Source organism: Egretta garzetta, unplaced genomic scaffold, assembly GCF_000687185.1.
Source record: "Egretta garzetta isolate BGI_Z169 unplaced genomic scaffold, ASM68718v1 scaffold14, whole genome shotgun sequence".
Classification (NCBI taxonomy): Eukaryota; Metazoa; Chordata; class Aves; order Pelecaniformes; family Ardeidae; genus Egretta; species Egretta garzetta.
The window spans coordinates 6,393,804-6,411,505 of NW_009259588.1; the positions used below are offsets into that span (position 1 = coordinate 6,393,804).

A 17,702-nucleotide genomic window follows, 5' to 3' on the forward strand; every position below is an offset into this window, starting at 1 on the left:
TAAAACCCAAGAAAACATGAAGTAAGGATTTTAAGATTTGCCTCCTGCTCTGCCCATATCAGTGCTGCTACAAACACTTGCTAAGCGCAGGAATATCATTACCTAAGAGGTTTTCTGAACACCTCTAGATCCTAAATTCATATCTCCACAAATGAATAGCCCATCTCAGTACAAGTGCAAAACAGGTGATGTGGGCAACTGGACTCAAGTTTCATACAAGCTTATTTTGTGCAGTTTGTCTAGTTAGGAACATGCCGGAGACATGAGACAAGCCACAGAGCAGAAATCCAAACCGTACTTGGTTTTTTAACATTTGATGGGATGATGGGCCTGATGGGATTAATCCCAGAGTACTGAAGGAGCTAGTGGATGTTACAGCAGGACCCCTCTCAATCACCTACCAAAGGTCTTGGGAGTCTGGGGAGGTCCCTGCTGACAGAAAGTTAGCCAACATTATTCCGGTTTACAAGAAGGGCATGAGGGAAGACCTGGGAAAGTACAGACCTACTAGTCTAAACTCAGTAGCTGGAAAAATTATGGAGAAGATCATACTGGATGCTACTGAAAGACATTTAAAGAACAATGCAGTATTTGAACATAGTCAACATGGGTTCACAAAGGGAAAGTCCTATTTAATTTAATATCCTTCTGCAGTAAGGTCACCCACCTAGTGGATGACAGGAAGGCAGTGGATGTAGTTTTCTGGATTTTGGTAAAGCTTTTGATACTGTCCCTCACAGCATCCTTCTGGACAAGTTGTCCAACCACGGTATGAGCCAGTAGATGGTGCGCTGGGTAAGAACTGGCTGAACGGCAGGGCGCAAAGGGTTGCAGTGAATGGGGCTACATCTGGCTGGTGACCGGTCAACAGCGGTGTTCCTCAGGGCTCAATTCTAGGGCCAGTCTGTTCAATAGTTTTATTAATGATCTGAAGGCAGGAGCTGAATGCACCATTAGCAGGTTTGCTGACGATACTAAACTGGGAGCTGCTGTTGACTCTCTTGAGGGACAAGAGGTGTTGCAGAGGGATCTAAATGGATTGGAGCATTGGGCAATCATCAATGGCATGAAATTGAACAAGAACAAACGCCAGATACAGGCGTAAGTCCGAATTGGGAGAGAAGTGGCTGGAGAGCAGCCCTGCAGAAAGGGATCTGGGTGTGCTGGTTGGCAGCAGGTTCAATATGAGTCGGCAGTGCACCCTGGCAGCCAAGACGGCAAACCGCATCCTGGGGTGCATCAAACAGCATCATCAGCCAGTCAAAAGAGGTGATTATCCCACTGTATTCAGTGTTGGTGTGGCCTCACCTTGAGAACTATGTGCAGTTCTGGGCCCCACAGTTTAAGAGGGATATGAAGGTCCTTGAAACTGTCTAGAGGAGGGCAACAAAGCTGGGGAAGGGGCTGGAAGGCATGTCCTATGAGGAGCAGCTGAGGACACTGGGTTTGTCCAGCTTAGAGAGAAGGAGGCTGAGGGGTGACCTCCCTGCTCTCTATGGCTTCCTGAGGAGGGGACATGGAGAGGGAGGTGCTGAGCTCTTCTCCTTGGTATCCAGTGCCAGGATGCATGGGAATGGCTCAAAGCTGCTTCAGTCAGGGGAGGTTCAGACTTGACAGGAGGAAGCATTTCTTTACTCAGAGGGTGCTCAAACCCTAGAACAGGCTTCCTGCAGAGAGGTGGTCGATACTCCCTGCCTGTCAGTGTTTAAGAGGCATTTGGACGATGACCTTAATATCTTCTGGTCAGCCCTGAAGTGGTCAGGCAGTTGGACTAGATGATAGTTGTAGGTCCCTTCCAACTCCTCTCCCTTCCTTTCCCTTTCCCTTTCCCTTTCCCTTTCCCTTTCCCTTTCCCTTTCCCTTTCCCTTTCCCTTTCCCTTTCCCTTTCCCTTTCCCTTTCCCTTTCCCTCCCCTCCCCTCCCCTTCCCTTTTGTATCCTGTATGAACATGGCCAATTGATGTGTCTAATAGAGGAGCTGCGCAGCTTGGTTTCAGTGGGAAAAGGGGATGTGACCCCCAGCAATGGGCTATTTTTAGTTTGGAAGAGTTGTTGTTTGTCTCGCTGTGCTTTGGGCACAGATCCAAATGTTCTAGATTTGGAAATGAACAGTCTTTCCACCACACCAGTGTAACCTCTGCTCACTTGTTTTTCAAATCCTGTATTATTTCCATGGCGGTCTCTTGGCACCATCCATCCCAACCTGTGGCTCTAGTTACAGTTTGGCTTTCCTCCAGGCTGCGGTTGCTGAAATCACCCCCACCCACCCCCCGGGAAAAGGGTTTGTGTCCCTGGTCCTCCTCACTGCATGGCCTCGCGGATGTTAGTTTTGGTGTAGAGAGGGGACGGCTAATCTGGGTGGTCTCTGGGCTGCAGGGTTGGTTTCTGCCATGGCCTGAGAGATGAGTAACAGCACGAGGTTTGTCTTTGGGAGCCAGTGGTGGAGGACGTATCGGGGATGCCCAGCAGCTGTGCCCAGTGCATGGCCACCAAGGGCAGGGACAGCCCTCCCTCAGGGCCAGCACCCTGAGGGCCTTCCTCTGAAGGATGCTGGGTGGAGGGGTGGCGGGTGGGGCTGCGCAGGGGGAATGCGGTCACCCCCATGGCATAGTGCCACCACCTGGCAACGCAGCAGTCACAATGCTCTGCGGCAGGATAAAAGGGATGTCCTCCTGTGCCTTGCTGCCAGGCTGCCTGGCTTCATCACTGGGACAGAGCTGGCCTCGGGACACCCCACACACATCTGAGAGGAAGTCCTTGAAGAGCCAGCAGAATTACCTGGAGGGGCTGAGGGAAGAAGATCGGAGGATGGACAAGGCTGCTAGAAATGAGAAGAACCACCAACAGCTGGAGGTGCCCGAGGATATCAGGCCTTTTCAGCTCGAGAACAGTGGCCAGACCAAGGGAATGCCTTCTTGAGGAGATCTTGAGGAGCACTGCAAAGCTCTCTGTCCTCATCCTCTGCAGAGCCAGGGGCAGCAGCTGTAAGAAATGGGATGCAGAGATGTTTCCAGGCCTCCGGGTGCTTTGGAGCACCCACAGGTGTCCTGCCAGGCACAGGAAGGATTCTTGCCCCCAAGGTCGATCAGGCCGGGGGCTATTGGCCACTCTGGGAAGCCCTGGAAGTGGCTCCAGGTTGAGGGAGAACAAGGCTTGGGCATCTCCTGGGAGGAGTGACCAGCCTGTGGGAGGAGGAGGCAGGTCTTGCTCACATGCTCAGGGAATAGCTGATGGCCAGCTATGGGGTCAGGAAGGAATTTTCCCCCGGGGCAGATTGGCACTGGGCCCCAGGGGTTTTTTGCCTTCCTCTGCAGCATTGAGCATGATCACTTGTCAGGCCAGGGCTCCTCTGGTCCATTTTGGCTGGGTTACTGCCTCCTGCTCGTGCACCACGAAGCTGGCCTCTCGTGCCCTGCAGCTGGGGGGAGGAAGGCTTTTTTTTCCCCCCAGGGTGAGACAGCAAGTGTCCCTGAGGGTTTTTTTGCCTTCCTCTGCAGCACTGAGCATGGCCCCTTGCCAGGGCTCCTTTGGGCCACTTTGGCTGGGGGCCTGCTGCTCCTGCTCCACGAAGGTGGTCCTCGTGCCCCGCATCTGGGGGGAGGAAGCTTTCTAGACTCCCAGGGCAGGCCCCCAGGGTGGCCCTCGGGGATTGCTTCTTGTCCTCTGCAGCACTGAGCACAGCTCCTTGTCAGGGCTCCTCTGAGCCATTTTGGCCAGGTTCTTCCCTGCTTCTCTTGCACCTCCAAGGCACTACTTGTGCCTTAGCTCATTCAGGCGCTCTTTCCCATTGCAAGTTTGTCATGGGAGTGATCTCTGCTCTTCCCTGGGCTCCATCTCCCCAGGGGCTCTTACTTGTGTAAAATAGCCTGTGCTTGGAAGGGCTCCAGGCTTGCTGGACCATGAGGAGCTGCCACTTTTCAGCTCTCCCTGTGTGCAACACCAGCACAGGGCAGGCGTGAGAGTGCTTGTCGTGGATCGCTGGTTGAGCAAGTTTTGGAAGGCCAAAAGTGTGCTTGTCATCACTACATGTCCTACTTTGGAATATACCCCATGGTACCACATACCTCTTCTACTTTTGTGTGCGGTCAGTCCTGATCCTCATTCTTCAAGTTCTTACTCTTCAGGAAACAGGGACTGCTTGGGCTATATTCCTGATGCTACTTTCTGTAGCTCCATGACTTGCCTTTCCCAGACTGCAAGGGATGTTTTTTTCAAACTAAACTGAAGAATACATCAGCCTGCTCCTGGCTGCACACGCGCATTGATGCTTATGAGTATCGGCTCTGAAAGAGATTCATAAAAATAAAAAACAACAAAAAATCCTACTTCCATTTGTAACCTTTGTGAGATGTGTCCTTGAAAGTGTTTTTGGAGCTGAAACCCCCCTGGCATTTCAGGGAAATAACCATCTCATTCAACTCAGGGTAAGTGCAGGGAATTAATTAGAATAGAATAGTTATGCTATGTTATGCATACAGTTCTTCATGCCAAGCTATGACCTAGGTCTGAGGGCTCCATGCAGGAGAGCAGCTCTCTGCAGTGCAGGGGCCAGGCCCATCCAGGAGAGAGGGGCAGAGGCGGGCACACCTACATCATCGCTCAGACAAGGACTGAAGGCCCCAGGCTGAGCTGAGACACCCTGTCCCCTGGGCCCTTGGCAGGAGACGGTGTGGGTGAGGGTCCCAGGGGAGGCTGGTCCCAGCCATTGAGGCCTATGAGCACCCCCAGGACGCGGCAGAAGTAGACTTGCAGTGCTCATGTCCTCTTCTTTAGACATTGGCCACTTTGGAGACGGAGGTTTGGGCCAGATGGACCTTCACTCTGAGGGAGTACTGTTGTTCTCTGGCTCTTTGGTTTAGCGTGTTTTTCCAAGGGAAACGGCTCTGGCATTTCTAAAACTGAGTACAAGGAGAAAAAAATCCACAGGGAAATTAATAGGTATTGCTCACCTCAAAAAGATTTGCAACAATTTAGTTCTGGAGCACTTCCTGCTTCAGGCTGAGGGCTTGATCTTTGAGCCTTGCTAACGTCAGAGGTGTGGTTTTTTGCCATCCTGTGGAAATGCAGCTAAACTGGATTAACAGAGAAGACTTTCAAAAACTGGAGTTCACACATGCTTTTTGTAAATTTGTTTAGATGGTCAAATTATCTCAAGATGACCCACAGCTCTCATACCCATCAGAATGTACATGCCTCCTTCCCAGAAAGTGACACAGCCAGTGCCTAGGACCCCTCCATGATTACCCATTCAATTCCTTCTAGTGCAGGGCTGGGAAGAAATGTCATCAGAGATTACCTCAGCATGTACTGGTAGGGAGAGGAGGAGGTAGGAAGAAGAACAGAACAGAACAGAACAGAATAGAATAGAATAGAATAGAATAGAATAGAATAGAATAGTTCAACTGGATAGGCATCCATCTTACAGGCACGTAGGGACTCTTAAATTAAGAGAGGCAGTTGCCACCTGGCCAGCCAACTCCTTACTCACATCAGCATGATTAGCAACAACCTTTCTCTTCACTAAGTGCCTGCAGAATTAAATTAAAAACTCAGTGACCTGTCTTCACACTCCTGAAGGGTAAAGCGTATCCCCACAGACATCAGTGCCACTAACTGCATCGCACTGATCTACCAGTGTTTAATTTCTTGAAGCTTTTTCAGTGCCATATCAGCTGATTTGGGACTTTCTGTAATTAAACTTCCAAAATGGAATCTCAGTTAATGCCAGCTGTGGTTATTTCCTTTCATAGGAAGAGACATCCTTTTCTAAAGTGACTAGGCTGACACAACCAGATTCGTGCTCAGAGCCTACCCACAGAGTGCGTCTGTTGCTCTCCCGGCTGGTGGAGGGCTGGATCTGCTGGTCATGACTGCATGGAGCTGGACTCCAGCAGGTTACTGCTAATGGGTGAAAGCCTCATTAACACATCTCTCAGGCTTCACCCTTCATCCTTTGATGACTTCGTAGGTATGAAATGGTGAAGTTCATGGTCAGGTCTTTTGAATTTAGATTGCAGAAAACCATGGTTCAAGAAATGTAGGTTTTCTTGTCCACATCATATTCTGGATTTCATGGCATCCATAAACCATGGATCATGGTATCGTGGTATATTTCTATGGCCCACATGCTCCATACTAGCTGAAGCTCTGATAGAAGAGATAGCCCCTACATCAATAAACCATGGGTGGAGAACTGCAGAGTAGAAATAGGTAACCCAACATCAGGTGGAGCACCATGAGTTTCTCTTCCAGTTTGGAAACATGGGAGTAGGCAAATGTTCCTGGAGGCATGAGTAGGTCACAGGGTGACTATGAGCCACAAATGTGATACAGGCAAATGCATTCTTGTGTGCCAGGCAAGATCTTCCCATAGGAAGGGCAAGCATTGTGCAAAGCCATGGTGACAACTCACCTGTACCACTATGGAGAGTTCTCATTCCTTGGGTTCAAGAAAGACAAATTCTGTCTGGGATGAAGGCAAACAAAGACTAAGCAGTTGATTAGGGGCATGAAGGGCCTACAGAAGAAGACAGCTTGAAGGAGCAAGACAAAGACTGAGAGGGCTGCCATCAATTTCAAGAAAGGTCTCAAGGATGAAGGCCAAAGGAGGAAAAAAACTATGGAAGTGCAAGGAAAAATATGGTAAAGAACACAGAACAATTCAGAACTTTTTTCCGAGAAGAAGACCTCACCATAAACAGCATGCTCTCTACATCTCCACAGATGCAGAGGGAACCAAACCCCTTTCTTTCACCTCTGGCATCACCACAACCAAATGAATATATACGGTATAAATGCCCCTGTTTACACAGTCTGAATGTGCATACCAGTTTTGGCACCAAAGTGCAAAATGGCAAGCATGGTACCTTTCTTACTCTTTCAGTACTCAAAACACTAAATCCTAAAGGTAAAAAAGATTTGCCAGGATTTTAGATAAGAATAGAACATCTTCTCACAAAGGGAGGTAGGCAGATGGGATGGAGAGCTATAAGCTGTTCAGGAGGGATTGGCAGGGCAGGAGAGGTGGAGGAGTTGCACTGTATGTAAAGGAGAGGTTTGACTATATAGCCCTTACAGTTAGGGATGGTGTGGTTGAGAGCCGCTGGGTGAGGATTAGGAGGTGGAAGACAAACTAGATACCCTGATGGGACCTTAAGAATTGGGGTTTACTGGACCAATCATGAAAATCGTTTGACTCGAGGATGTACCTGTATGATTTGTTTAATCTCTGTGGCATGCGCATATGGTGAACTATATTCTTCTTGACTATAGTTCAACTCATAAAAGCACTGGATAAAACTGTACATTATCATCGTTAGTCTTTAATGCAGTAGTCTTGAAATCTCCCATATATGTGATACTGTTCCTTCTGTCTAGGCAGGCAATGTGGTGACAGGAGAGATGGTAGAAGAACTTATTCTTTCCGGAGCAGATATTATTAAAGTGGGTATTGGACCAGGTAAGTCAAATCCGGTCACGTAGGGGTGATTTATGGTAACGTTGGCGGGGGAGTTGTCCAGGTGGAAACAGTGCATAATGCTGTTTGCTTGCTCTTTAGGATGACTATGCTCTATGACCTGCTCAGGTCAATAAAGTAACAGTGCACTTGCATATTTACATGGGCAGGGTGCTCGTGTGTTATACTGCAGTGTGTTACATACTCCATTTTCTGGCAGTGAAGTTGACTATTATTGGAAGCACTGAGTTGCCTGACTTGCTGACGTTATCGGTGATAATATGCATTGTGTTTAGGAACTTTTTCTAGCCTGTTGAAAAGAGGCTGAGTCATCCCAGCTCAAAGGATACTGCATTTAGGTATCCACTTCTATCAAGGAGAGATAGGTTTCTAAATAGCTTTATGATTTGTGTTCTGAGGTTGCTCGTCTTGTCAATGTCTTCAAAGATGAAATGGCATTAATTAAGTGTGAAGTATGGATAACATTGCCTCTGTTACTATTGCCTGGGAGCTATAATACTTATATTAATGCACTTATATGTTACCTATCACTGTAACATTCTCACGGATAAATGTGAGTACCCTAAACTTCTTAAGAGTGTTTTTCCTACCTTCCCTTCTCTAATATTGTTGTCTGGTATATACTGCCATATTGTCTTCCCTTTTTTTCTTTCCCTCTCCTGTGCATTTGTTCATGTGCTCCTTCCTCTTGGTATTTTCTTCATAGACTGCAGCTGGGAGTCACCGTGCGAGAGCTAGATTTTAAACAGGCTAATGCAAGTGCCACTGACAGTATAGCTGTGATCAGTCAGTGCAGTGCAGGCAGATTGTTTACAGTGCCAAGTAGTTATGGTTCATTAATGGATAATTTGAGCAGAGCAAATGTTGTAATAAAGATTGCAGTTGTGCCCAGGAAGACAGCAAACAACAATAAATACTGAAAAATATGTGAAGAATAAACAACAGAGATGTTGTGGTTCAATTGTCACAGGCAAGTTCAGATATAAAAGAAGAAATATTTTAGTTTGTAGCCTCAAAGTGGAAATAATAGTTAGGAGTAAATGCTGTGGAGCCCTCTTTGGAGATCTTTGTGATCAGATCTGTACAAGCTGACCACCCGAACCCACAAGTAACAAATGTTCCTCACAGAAGACCAGCTCTTGAGGGTCTTTTCCAGATAATGATCCATCCTGTGGAAAATGGCAGTGATTTATTATAAAGCATTACATATATAAGTACATACCCTGTGGAGATTATTTTAAAATTACTTTTCTTCCTACTTTGCAGAAATACTTCTCAGTGTTCTTGCTTTGTCAGTTCTTTGAAAGATCTTTGGAAACTTTTACCTTACTGTGAGCTCGAGTATACCTGGATATCAGCTGGATGAAGAGATCCAGATTTCACTGCATTTGGTTTAGAATATGTTTTGAAATTCTTGTTATCATGCAGACCTTTATAGTCTGTTTCCTAAATTATAAGACCTGGACTGGCAAAAAGCAGTCCTCATTTTGACTCTTAATTTGAGGAAAAAATAGAGAAAGTATTTCAAAAGATCCATGTTGAACTATAATTGATGTGGGTCTATATGGAATGAAGTGGGTATGTATGTATATATCTTTATTTTTATATGTACATATACATGCACCATGTATGTGTATAAATAATATAGTTTAATAATCAGATAAAATTAGTATATTTCCTGTAATATTACACTGTACAGCTTTCTGATGATTACTTATCTCACTTTTTAAATGCTGTGTGCTGATTTTCTTATATTCACAACTATTGCCATCAACCAAATATTTCTGCTTTAAGTATTAGGCAAAATATGGGTTTCTCTCCCTTGTGGAAGATCTCCATGAAAAAGAAAATAAAAGCACAGAGTTCCCCTGAGAATTATTTTTTAAAAAGGCATAGAAAAGAGATAGAAATATTTATTGGAAGAAATATTCAGGTATTAAATGCTGCTGCTGAGTCTCATGGGTTGTGACTCTGGTCATTTTGTCCCCCTTCCCTTCAGGCATCTTGGTCAGATTTGCTTTCTCGTGATGCACTAATTCCCTCACTGGGAAGCATTACTGATGAGACCTAAACTGGGAATTGTGCCCCTGAAGAAGAAAGGGAGGATATTAGTCACCTCAATTATAGCTCCCATGAAGTGGTGTGATAGCATTTCAAAACTCAAGTTCCTTTGTGTTCCTTTTATCCATGAGAAGCCAACATTAGCAATAGAGACTTCTTGGGGGAAAAAACCCCACAGATAGAAACATATTTTTTCTACAAGAAAAAGAAAACAAGCTATATCTTTTCTGTCAGCCTAATGGGCTATGTTTTTTTCCTCTCATTCTCTTGTCTAGGTTCTGTGTGTACCACTCGGATTAAGACGGGGGTGGGCTATCCACAGCTAAGTGCTGTTATTGAGTGTGCAGACTCAGCACATGGCTTGAAAGGACATATCATCTCTGTAAGTAAATATCGTCTGCTCTCAGAATCCCACTGTGCGAATCGCTGTGGAATAGGAGAATCAAACAGTCCAGTACCCTGCATGTTAAACTTTATCCTTCTGTCATCTCCAGTTGACCCCTATACTAGCTCGTACGGTAGTCAGTGGAAATTTAAATGTAAAGACACTAAGTCCCTCTAGTATTTAAAAGGACTTGGGCACCTTGGTCCTGTTTGTGTGTTTGGAAAGCTGCTTCTTGCTCCCTGAATGGAGTAAGCTGTTATGTGAACAGAACAGGAAGCTTGATAGTGTTCTCACATTGAAGAAAACAGTAATTCCTATGAAAGATTTCTGAAAAATGAGTGAAACGTAAACAAGGCTTTCCCCAGAGAGTGGGACTGAGGGACAGGCAGGCGGTAGAGGGGAGTACAAGGTAAAAGGATATGAGCCCATCTGTGCCCTGGTAGCTGGATTGATTCAGACAGCATTGTCACAGAGCTCTGTGCAGGGGCAGGAGTGTTTCAGAGGTGGCTCTGTTGAGCACAGCTGGCACGTGAGCCACTTACGTTCTCACAAAGCCCTGGGGAAATAATGAGCCTGTGGAGAAAAAAAAAGAACATGTATGTGTATTGCCTGCTAATGGCAGCTTCCACTCTACCAGCAAGACCAGCTTCACCTCACACAGAAAAACTGAATCTGTAAGCATGGCCTCAGACTGATGTAGACTGCAGCCTACAGCACCCAAAGGTCCTGTAAGCTTGGGCACGCCCAGCCATTCAGTGTGCCCCTGACTGCCAGGCTTGCACAGTCCCTGCAGGCTGGTAATCAGGAAGGCATAGGGGCTAACCCATGTGCTGCACTCATAGGTACCTTCACAGCCAAGAGTCTCCCTCTGCGGCCCTAGAAGAGACCACACACTGAATTTTAGATCTACTGCCAAGTGAAATCACTGGAAGGCCGTGATTCATTCGACCCAGTTGTGACCAGTACCCATGTGAGGAAGGGGGTGTTTGTGTTGTTGAGAAAGGAGGGGAGAGAACAAACTGACTGTGGATGGGCAAAGGACTGTATTTCTTGGAGCAGGAAAATGAGTATGTGTTACAGTCGGATATCTCTTGCTCTTTATCATTAACACATATGCATTCCCTCCTTTCCATGGCTCCCCTATATGAATTTTGCAGAAAAAAAAGAAAAGCGGTTTGTGATTTTATGACTTGGGCAGTATTACAAATGTTTATGTCTATAGCAGACAGCAGAACATGTGTGCAATAGAGCATGAAAGAATGACTCATTACTATGAAGGCTGGATAACTATAGGTGTCATCCTAGCAGTGGTGCTCAGAGATCCATCCTGGTTTTGCAATAATCATTTTCTGCTAACACCCTCAGAAGGACGTTATTATTCTGATTTTACAGCAGGGAGTGTGTATTTAGGCTGCCGAGAAATGAGATGGTTCTGTGCTATTCCTCCTTTCCTTTCCTGCTTTGGGGATGGATCAGTTCCTGACCTGCTTAGGCCATGCTGGCTCCAGTGACCCCACACCTATTAACCCCCTGGCCTTACAGGGGGAGTATAGGAGGGCAGTTTAATACCTGTCTGCTACAACATCTGGGCCAAGAGAATTCCCTTCAGCTGTAACTGGGGTCTCTAAGCCACTGCAACTCTTGTCACCCAACTAAGGAGACTAAAGCAAGGGTGTCTAAATTCTGCAGCATTCAGACAGGTATTGGTATGTTTATGGGGGAAAGAAAAGGCTGGACTGCATAGTCATTGCCAGAGCTCTGGCAAGAGTATTACAAAAGAGAGACTTCCTCCTGGGGGAAAAACACCAAATGGGAGAAAGCCTAAGTATATAATTGTGTCTAGTGGCAACAAGTGTACATGGCATCCCTCAAAATGTCTCACTACTGTCGTTAGGTATATTCAGGAAGGGGCACACCCTGCCTGAGCCAAAAGAGACCTCTACAGGCAGAGTATTACCACAACTATCTATGTCAATTCAGTGGGAGAAAATATGTCCAGCAGTTTTTTGCTATATTGATAGGGAAGTGTGGACAACCAGGGGATTGCAGGACATCCAGGGGATTGCAGGACAACCAGGGCATCAGGCCTAGCCAGCATGGGTTCATGAAAGGCAGGTCCTGCCTGACCAACCTGATCTCCTTCTATGACCAGGTTACGTGCCTAGTGGCTGAGGAAAAGGCTGTGGATGTTGTCTACCTGGACTTCAGCAAAGCCTTTGACACTGTCTCCCACAGCATTCTCCTAGAGAAGCTGGTGGCTCATGGCTTAGACAGGTGTACTCTTCGCAGGGTAAAAAACTGGCTGGATGGCCGAGCCCAGAGAGTTGTGGTGAATGGAGTTAAATCCACTTGGTGGCCAGTCAAAAGCTGTGTTCTTCAGGGCTCAGTTTTGGGGCCAGTTATGTTTAATGTATTTATCAATGATCTGGATGAGGGGATTGAGTGCACCCTCACTAAGTTTGCAGATGACACCAAATTGGGTGAGAGTGTCAATCTGCTTGAGGGGAGGAGGGCTCTGCAGAGGGACCTGGACAGGCTGGATCGATGGGCCAAGCCCAACTGTATGAGGTTTAACAAGGCCAAGTGCTGGGTCCTGCACTTTGGTCACAACAACCCCATGCAACGCTACAGGCTTGGGGAAGAGTGGCTGGAAAGCTGACTGGAGGAAAAGGAGCTGGGGGTGTTGGTCGACAGGAGGCTGAGTATGAGCCAGCAGTGTGCCCAGGTGGCCAAGGCAGCCAACAGCATCCTGGCTTGTATCAGGAATAGTGTGGCCAGCAGGGGTAGGGAAGTGATCATCCCCTTTTACTAAGCACTGGTGAGGCTGCACCTCAAATTTTGTTCAATTTTGGGCCCCTCAGTTCAAGAAGGACATTGAGGTGCTGGAACATGTCCAGAGAAGGGCAACAAAGCTAGTGAGGAGTCTGGAGAGCAAGTCTTCTGAGGAGCGGCTGAGGGAACTGGGGTTTAGCCTGGAGAAGGCTGAGGGGAGACCTTATTGCTCTTTACAACTCCCTGAAAGGAGGGTGTACTGAGGTGGGGGTCGGTCTCTTCACCCAAGTAACAAGTGATAGGAGGAGGGGAAATGGCCTCAAGTTGCTCCAGGGGAGGTTTAGATTGGATATTAGGAAACATTTCTTCGCTGAAAGGGTTGTTAAGCACTGGAACAGTCTGCCCAGAGAAGTGATTGAGTCCCCATCCCTGGAGGTATTTAAAAGACGGGTAGATGAGGTGCTTAGGGACATGGTTTAGTGGTGGATTTGGCAGTGTTAGGTTAACAGCTGGACTTAATGATCTTAAAGGTCTTTTCCAACCTAAATTATTCTGTGATTCTATGAAGTAACAGAAAGGAAGTGGAAAGAATCAAAGCCTACCAGCTATCTTCATGTAGATTGTAGCTGATGGTGTGATAGGGGTTAGTCCCTTGGGGCACTTTCTTGCATCCACTTCTGTCTTGTCCAGTACCTTCATCGAATTGTTCCTCTTTCTTCTTACGTTGGCTCAGCTTACGTATGAAGGAAAAGAAGTCCCACTCACAGAATGAGAAAGTGACAGTGCTGAGCACGGTACAGGCAGCGTAAGGAATACAGCACGCTTGAAGCCCATTCTGCAGTAGCTCTGCTAGGATGGCAGCAAAAACTGGGATTTTAAATGTTTGTATTACGGAAGGAATCATGTATGATTTGTGGAGCTGATATCTTGACAAAGAAGGTGACAGTTTTTAGGCAAACATTACAGTCCAAGTGAATGCCTGGTGTCTCTATAGAGTCCCTTCTACAGAGAAAGGGGAGTTGAAATTGCACCAGTTACTTTCGTCATGCTAAATTATCTTTAAGACTCAAGGCTCACCTCAGAAATGAATCTTTCATGACTCACTGAAAGAAGAAAGGAAACCCTGTCTGAGTTACAGGCACTGTTTCTGTCCCATGCTATTTGTCTGGGAGCCAATAGTCTCTGTTTTCATTCTCACTAATCTATTGGCCTTGAGAAAGTGCAGCAGTGGGTTACAGTGCAGGGGCCATTTAGCAGAAGAGCTCCTTCAGGAACGCCCTGCTTGAGATAAAGTTTCTGCTTCTTGTAGGTCAGAGAACTACTCTGCTAGATAGAGACGCAGTCACATATTCTAGTAAGCCAGCTATGTGAGGAATGGAAAGCAGCCTTGCATGTGTCCTCTCTCATTTGGCTATCATTTGATAGAGAACCCTATTTCCCCTTCACCCTGCATGGGTGATGGGCCACCAGCATTCAGTGAAAAGGATGACTAAGGGGTTCTTCACCCAGCTACTGCCATACTATCTCTTCCTCCACACACATCACTTTCCACACAGAAATACGCCCAGCATATGTAGTTCAGAATAAAGCACCATATGTATTGTTTCTACTGCTGTATATGCCACACACTTTATATATCTTCTGCATAATAAAGAGCTATCTGTTTGCTGATACTGTAGGAAGGGCTGGTTATACAGTTTATTATAAAGGTTGCTTGAAACATAAATCATAGTTATGAACTTATAATAAGTTGCATATAATATTAGGTGTTCATACTGGTTTTCCATACTGTATTTCTTTTCCTCAGGCTAAATTTTATTGTTGTAAAATGGTTTACTTGTTTGGAGAACAAGACTGGGGAAAATAACATTATTTTAGCCATGTTAAAATAATTCTGTTGACTGGAAAGCTGTTTTCCCCTCTCCTTCAGCTCAGCACCCAGTTGTCTCAGAATCATGCCCTCTACAGGCCCCATGGCCACCCTTTGCAGTAGGCTTAATTCAGAATAATGCCAGTTCTCCTGAATTCCCAGGGGGATTTGTACAGGTACATTTCCCCAGGGCTCTGAGGTAGAGGCTGAGCCTGCAACAAGCTCTATGACCGAAGCCCAGCAGTTCTACAAGTAATTTTGAGTCCAGAGCTAGGCCCCTGTTGGGACGAGTTGAACTGCAAGGGGAAGCTTCCCAGACAATGCATCAGAAGCACAGTCTTATTTTCTAAACAAAGCACTTGATTTTTCACATGGAATGAAGTGGTTTAATGCATATAACTTTATTATATAGCATCTTCCAGCATAACTGCTTAGTATGTCCCCTTTTTGTTTCCCTTCCTGTGAATCATTAAATTTACCTGCTTATGTGAAGTAAGTGGAGACATCTACAGATAAAGAAGTGCTGTGAATCATCATCATCGGTTCTTTTTATCTTAAATGGTAACTCATGAGCTTTTGGGAAAGTCTCTTAATCTGCTCAGCATTTTGTAATTTGGTGACATTCAAAGCAATATTTTTTGAAGCTGATGATTAATGATTACACACTAAGGCCCCCATCCCCATGGCACTTCTGAAAGCATAAAGCCTCCATCACTGTCACTACTGGGTTAATTATACAAGTCAGACACTCTGCCACCCAACGAGAACAGACTGAAACCCATCTACCAGAGAGCATTCATAGCCAGGCTGCCTCAGTCAGACAGCAAGTCAGGCAAGTTCCTGAGACTACTCCTTGAAGATTATTAGACCCCTCTTTCTGCCTCAGCTCTTCCTCCCCTGACACATGCACACACACTCACACCCTCCTCCAGGCTCTGACAGTCTTGTCAGAGGGAAAGAATTGCACAAGCAGAGCCCTTAACAGGAGAGAGAGATTCAGCTGTCAGCCCAGCACTTCTTTCTGGAGCTGACAGCAAGAGTGTCTAGCTCAACAAAAGGCATAATGTGCTGGAGGTTATCAGCAAATGGAATAAAAGCCTTTAAAGTTCTACCAGGTGCTGCTTGCACTGGGATGCCCTTTGAAAAGCCGCTCACTTTCAGATCCACCTGCTCAGTTTGTGTCTGAATCCTTTTCTGCACACAGAGAGGTTCTAATGCTTGGCCCCACTGCCAGCGAAAGCCAGCTCTAAAATGGCTGATGGTGGGGGTGTCTGGCTGTGCTCAGCTGCAGGTCATACACAGGCGTGCATTTCTGACAACAGGGAGGTGAAACAAAATGAAGTAACCATACAGCCTGGGGAGTAGCTTCAAAAGCAGGAAAGCTATTGGCAGTCTGCAGTGGACCCTGATCATCAAAGGAATGGGGAGCCCTCTTGGTACAATGATGGTGTAGACTAGAAGGATCTTTCATCTGATGCTTAGACCTTTTACAAAACCTAAAGAACCATAGCACATGATGCTATGTGCCGTTCCTTTTTTACAGCCCTATCACACGTATGTAACTTCCCTCCACTCAGCCAAAACCCCCTCATCAGCTACTTCATCAGCTCTGCACTGAAACCGAAACACACAGGTCTAAAATGCTAAAGATCTCAAAGTGCTGTTGTTTCTTTACCAAACCCATAGCAAGCAGTGAGGAGTATGGTGCGAGATTAATTTTCATTTACCAGAGATTAGATTACCCAGTTTGCTTAGAGATTATCAGATCAAAATCCAACATAGTTGATGGTATATTTCCTCATCCCTCCCACTGTGACCTTTTAATGTATTGTAAACTGCTGAGAAAGTTACTTTAAATGTCTTTGGTGGTTTCAGGTGGGGGTATGTGGTACCTCTGCATCACACAGCCTTTTGTTAAAATGGCAGGGAATGATTGAGATCATCAGAGGAGGTTTGGTTTTCCAGTTTCTGGGATTTAGGAAATTGCAGTCAGGAATTTGCCTTGCTGCTGTTACCAGTGGTATCATCAGTAGACTATACACTAGAGTACATGAGCCTAAGGAAGGAAAGTAATAGAGAGGATAATATGGATTCCCTCAAAACTCAGCCCAGATGATGTATACCAACGGTGCAGGGTCAGCTCTTGACACGATGTTCCTGAGCAGGGGCCATTCTGCTGCAGGTCGCAGAGCACCAGTGCTCCCTGGGTCCCCGGGTGAGCTCACTGCCACTCACTGTCCTCTTCTCTTTATGCAGGATGGTGGATGCAGCTGCCCAGGAGATGTCGCCAAAGCGTTTGGTAAGGACAGCGCGTAGTGCCACCCCTGCCACTCCGCCCATCTCCAGCACCGTCAGCGGTGATGCAGGAGTCCATTTGACCCTGAACGTGTAATCAGTCAGCAATAGGTTACATTCGTCCCTGGGGGTGACTCCAGTGAAATTAATACACCAGACACGAATTTGCTCTTTGGACCAGACAGTCCAAATTCTGCAGCGCAAAACAGACAGTGGTCGAAGTCCTATTTAGAAACTATCTGCCAGGTGTGCATGGGATACAGCCACTGGGACAGTAATACAAAGAAAACTGATATGGGTTTCTTCTGAATAGGGTTCAAAGATGCCTGTAACATTGCCAGATCTGACTGACCTGGGCCTTGAATGGATGAAGAGGTGGTGGAATGTTTGTTGGACAGAAATAAAAAACAAAAAGGCAGGCCAGATCCCTGGTGATGTTCTTGGGATCAGCCATCCACTTGAAGAGACAAGATTTTATTTATACTGTACCCCCTGCAGCTGAGCAGACGTCTAAAACATCTAAGTTAATAATTAACAGATTTTGCTCTCGTGCCAATAGCTTCTGTGAATTGCACCAGCTTTTGCTGACAGAATAGAGAATTTAATCTGTGAGTATTTTCTGTTGGGCATGAAAGTTACATCGGTGTGTGGGGATCAAGGTCAGGATTGTCACTTAGCCATAACCTTGTTGCAGCAGCATATGTGAAGCAGGTGCTAAATGCATACTGGGCTGACAGGACATTTAAAGAAACTCCCCCACCCCCTCAAAATGCCAGACCCTTTGGAGATGTCACAGTGGGGTAATACCCAGAATACAGTGGGACAGCACAGTCTCTCATTGGG

General features: G+C 46.2%; 1 protein-coding gene across 1 annotated transcript in view; it reads left to right on the forward strand.

The window, feature by feature from the left end:
* Positions 1-17,702, forward strand: part of GMPR (guanosine monophosphate reductase) — a 43,691-nt gene that overhangs the window by 9,088 nt on the left and 16,901 nt on the right. Inside the window, exons 4-6 of the mRNA XM_035893519.1 lie at positions 7,377-7,458; positions 9,813-9,919; positions 16,821-16,863. Coding sequence (XP_035749412.1) covers positions 7,377-7,458; positions 9,813-9,919; positions 16,821-16,863 — 232 coding nt within the window. The remainder of the gene's footprint in view (positions 1-7,376; positions 7,459-9,812; positions 9,920-16,820; positions 16,864-17,702) is intronic.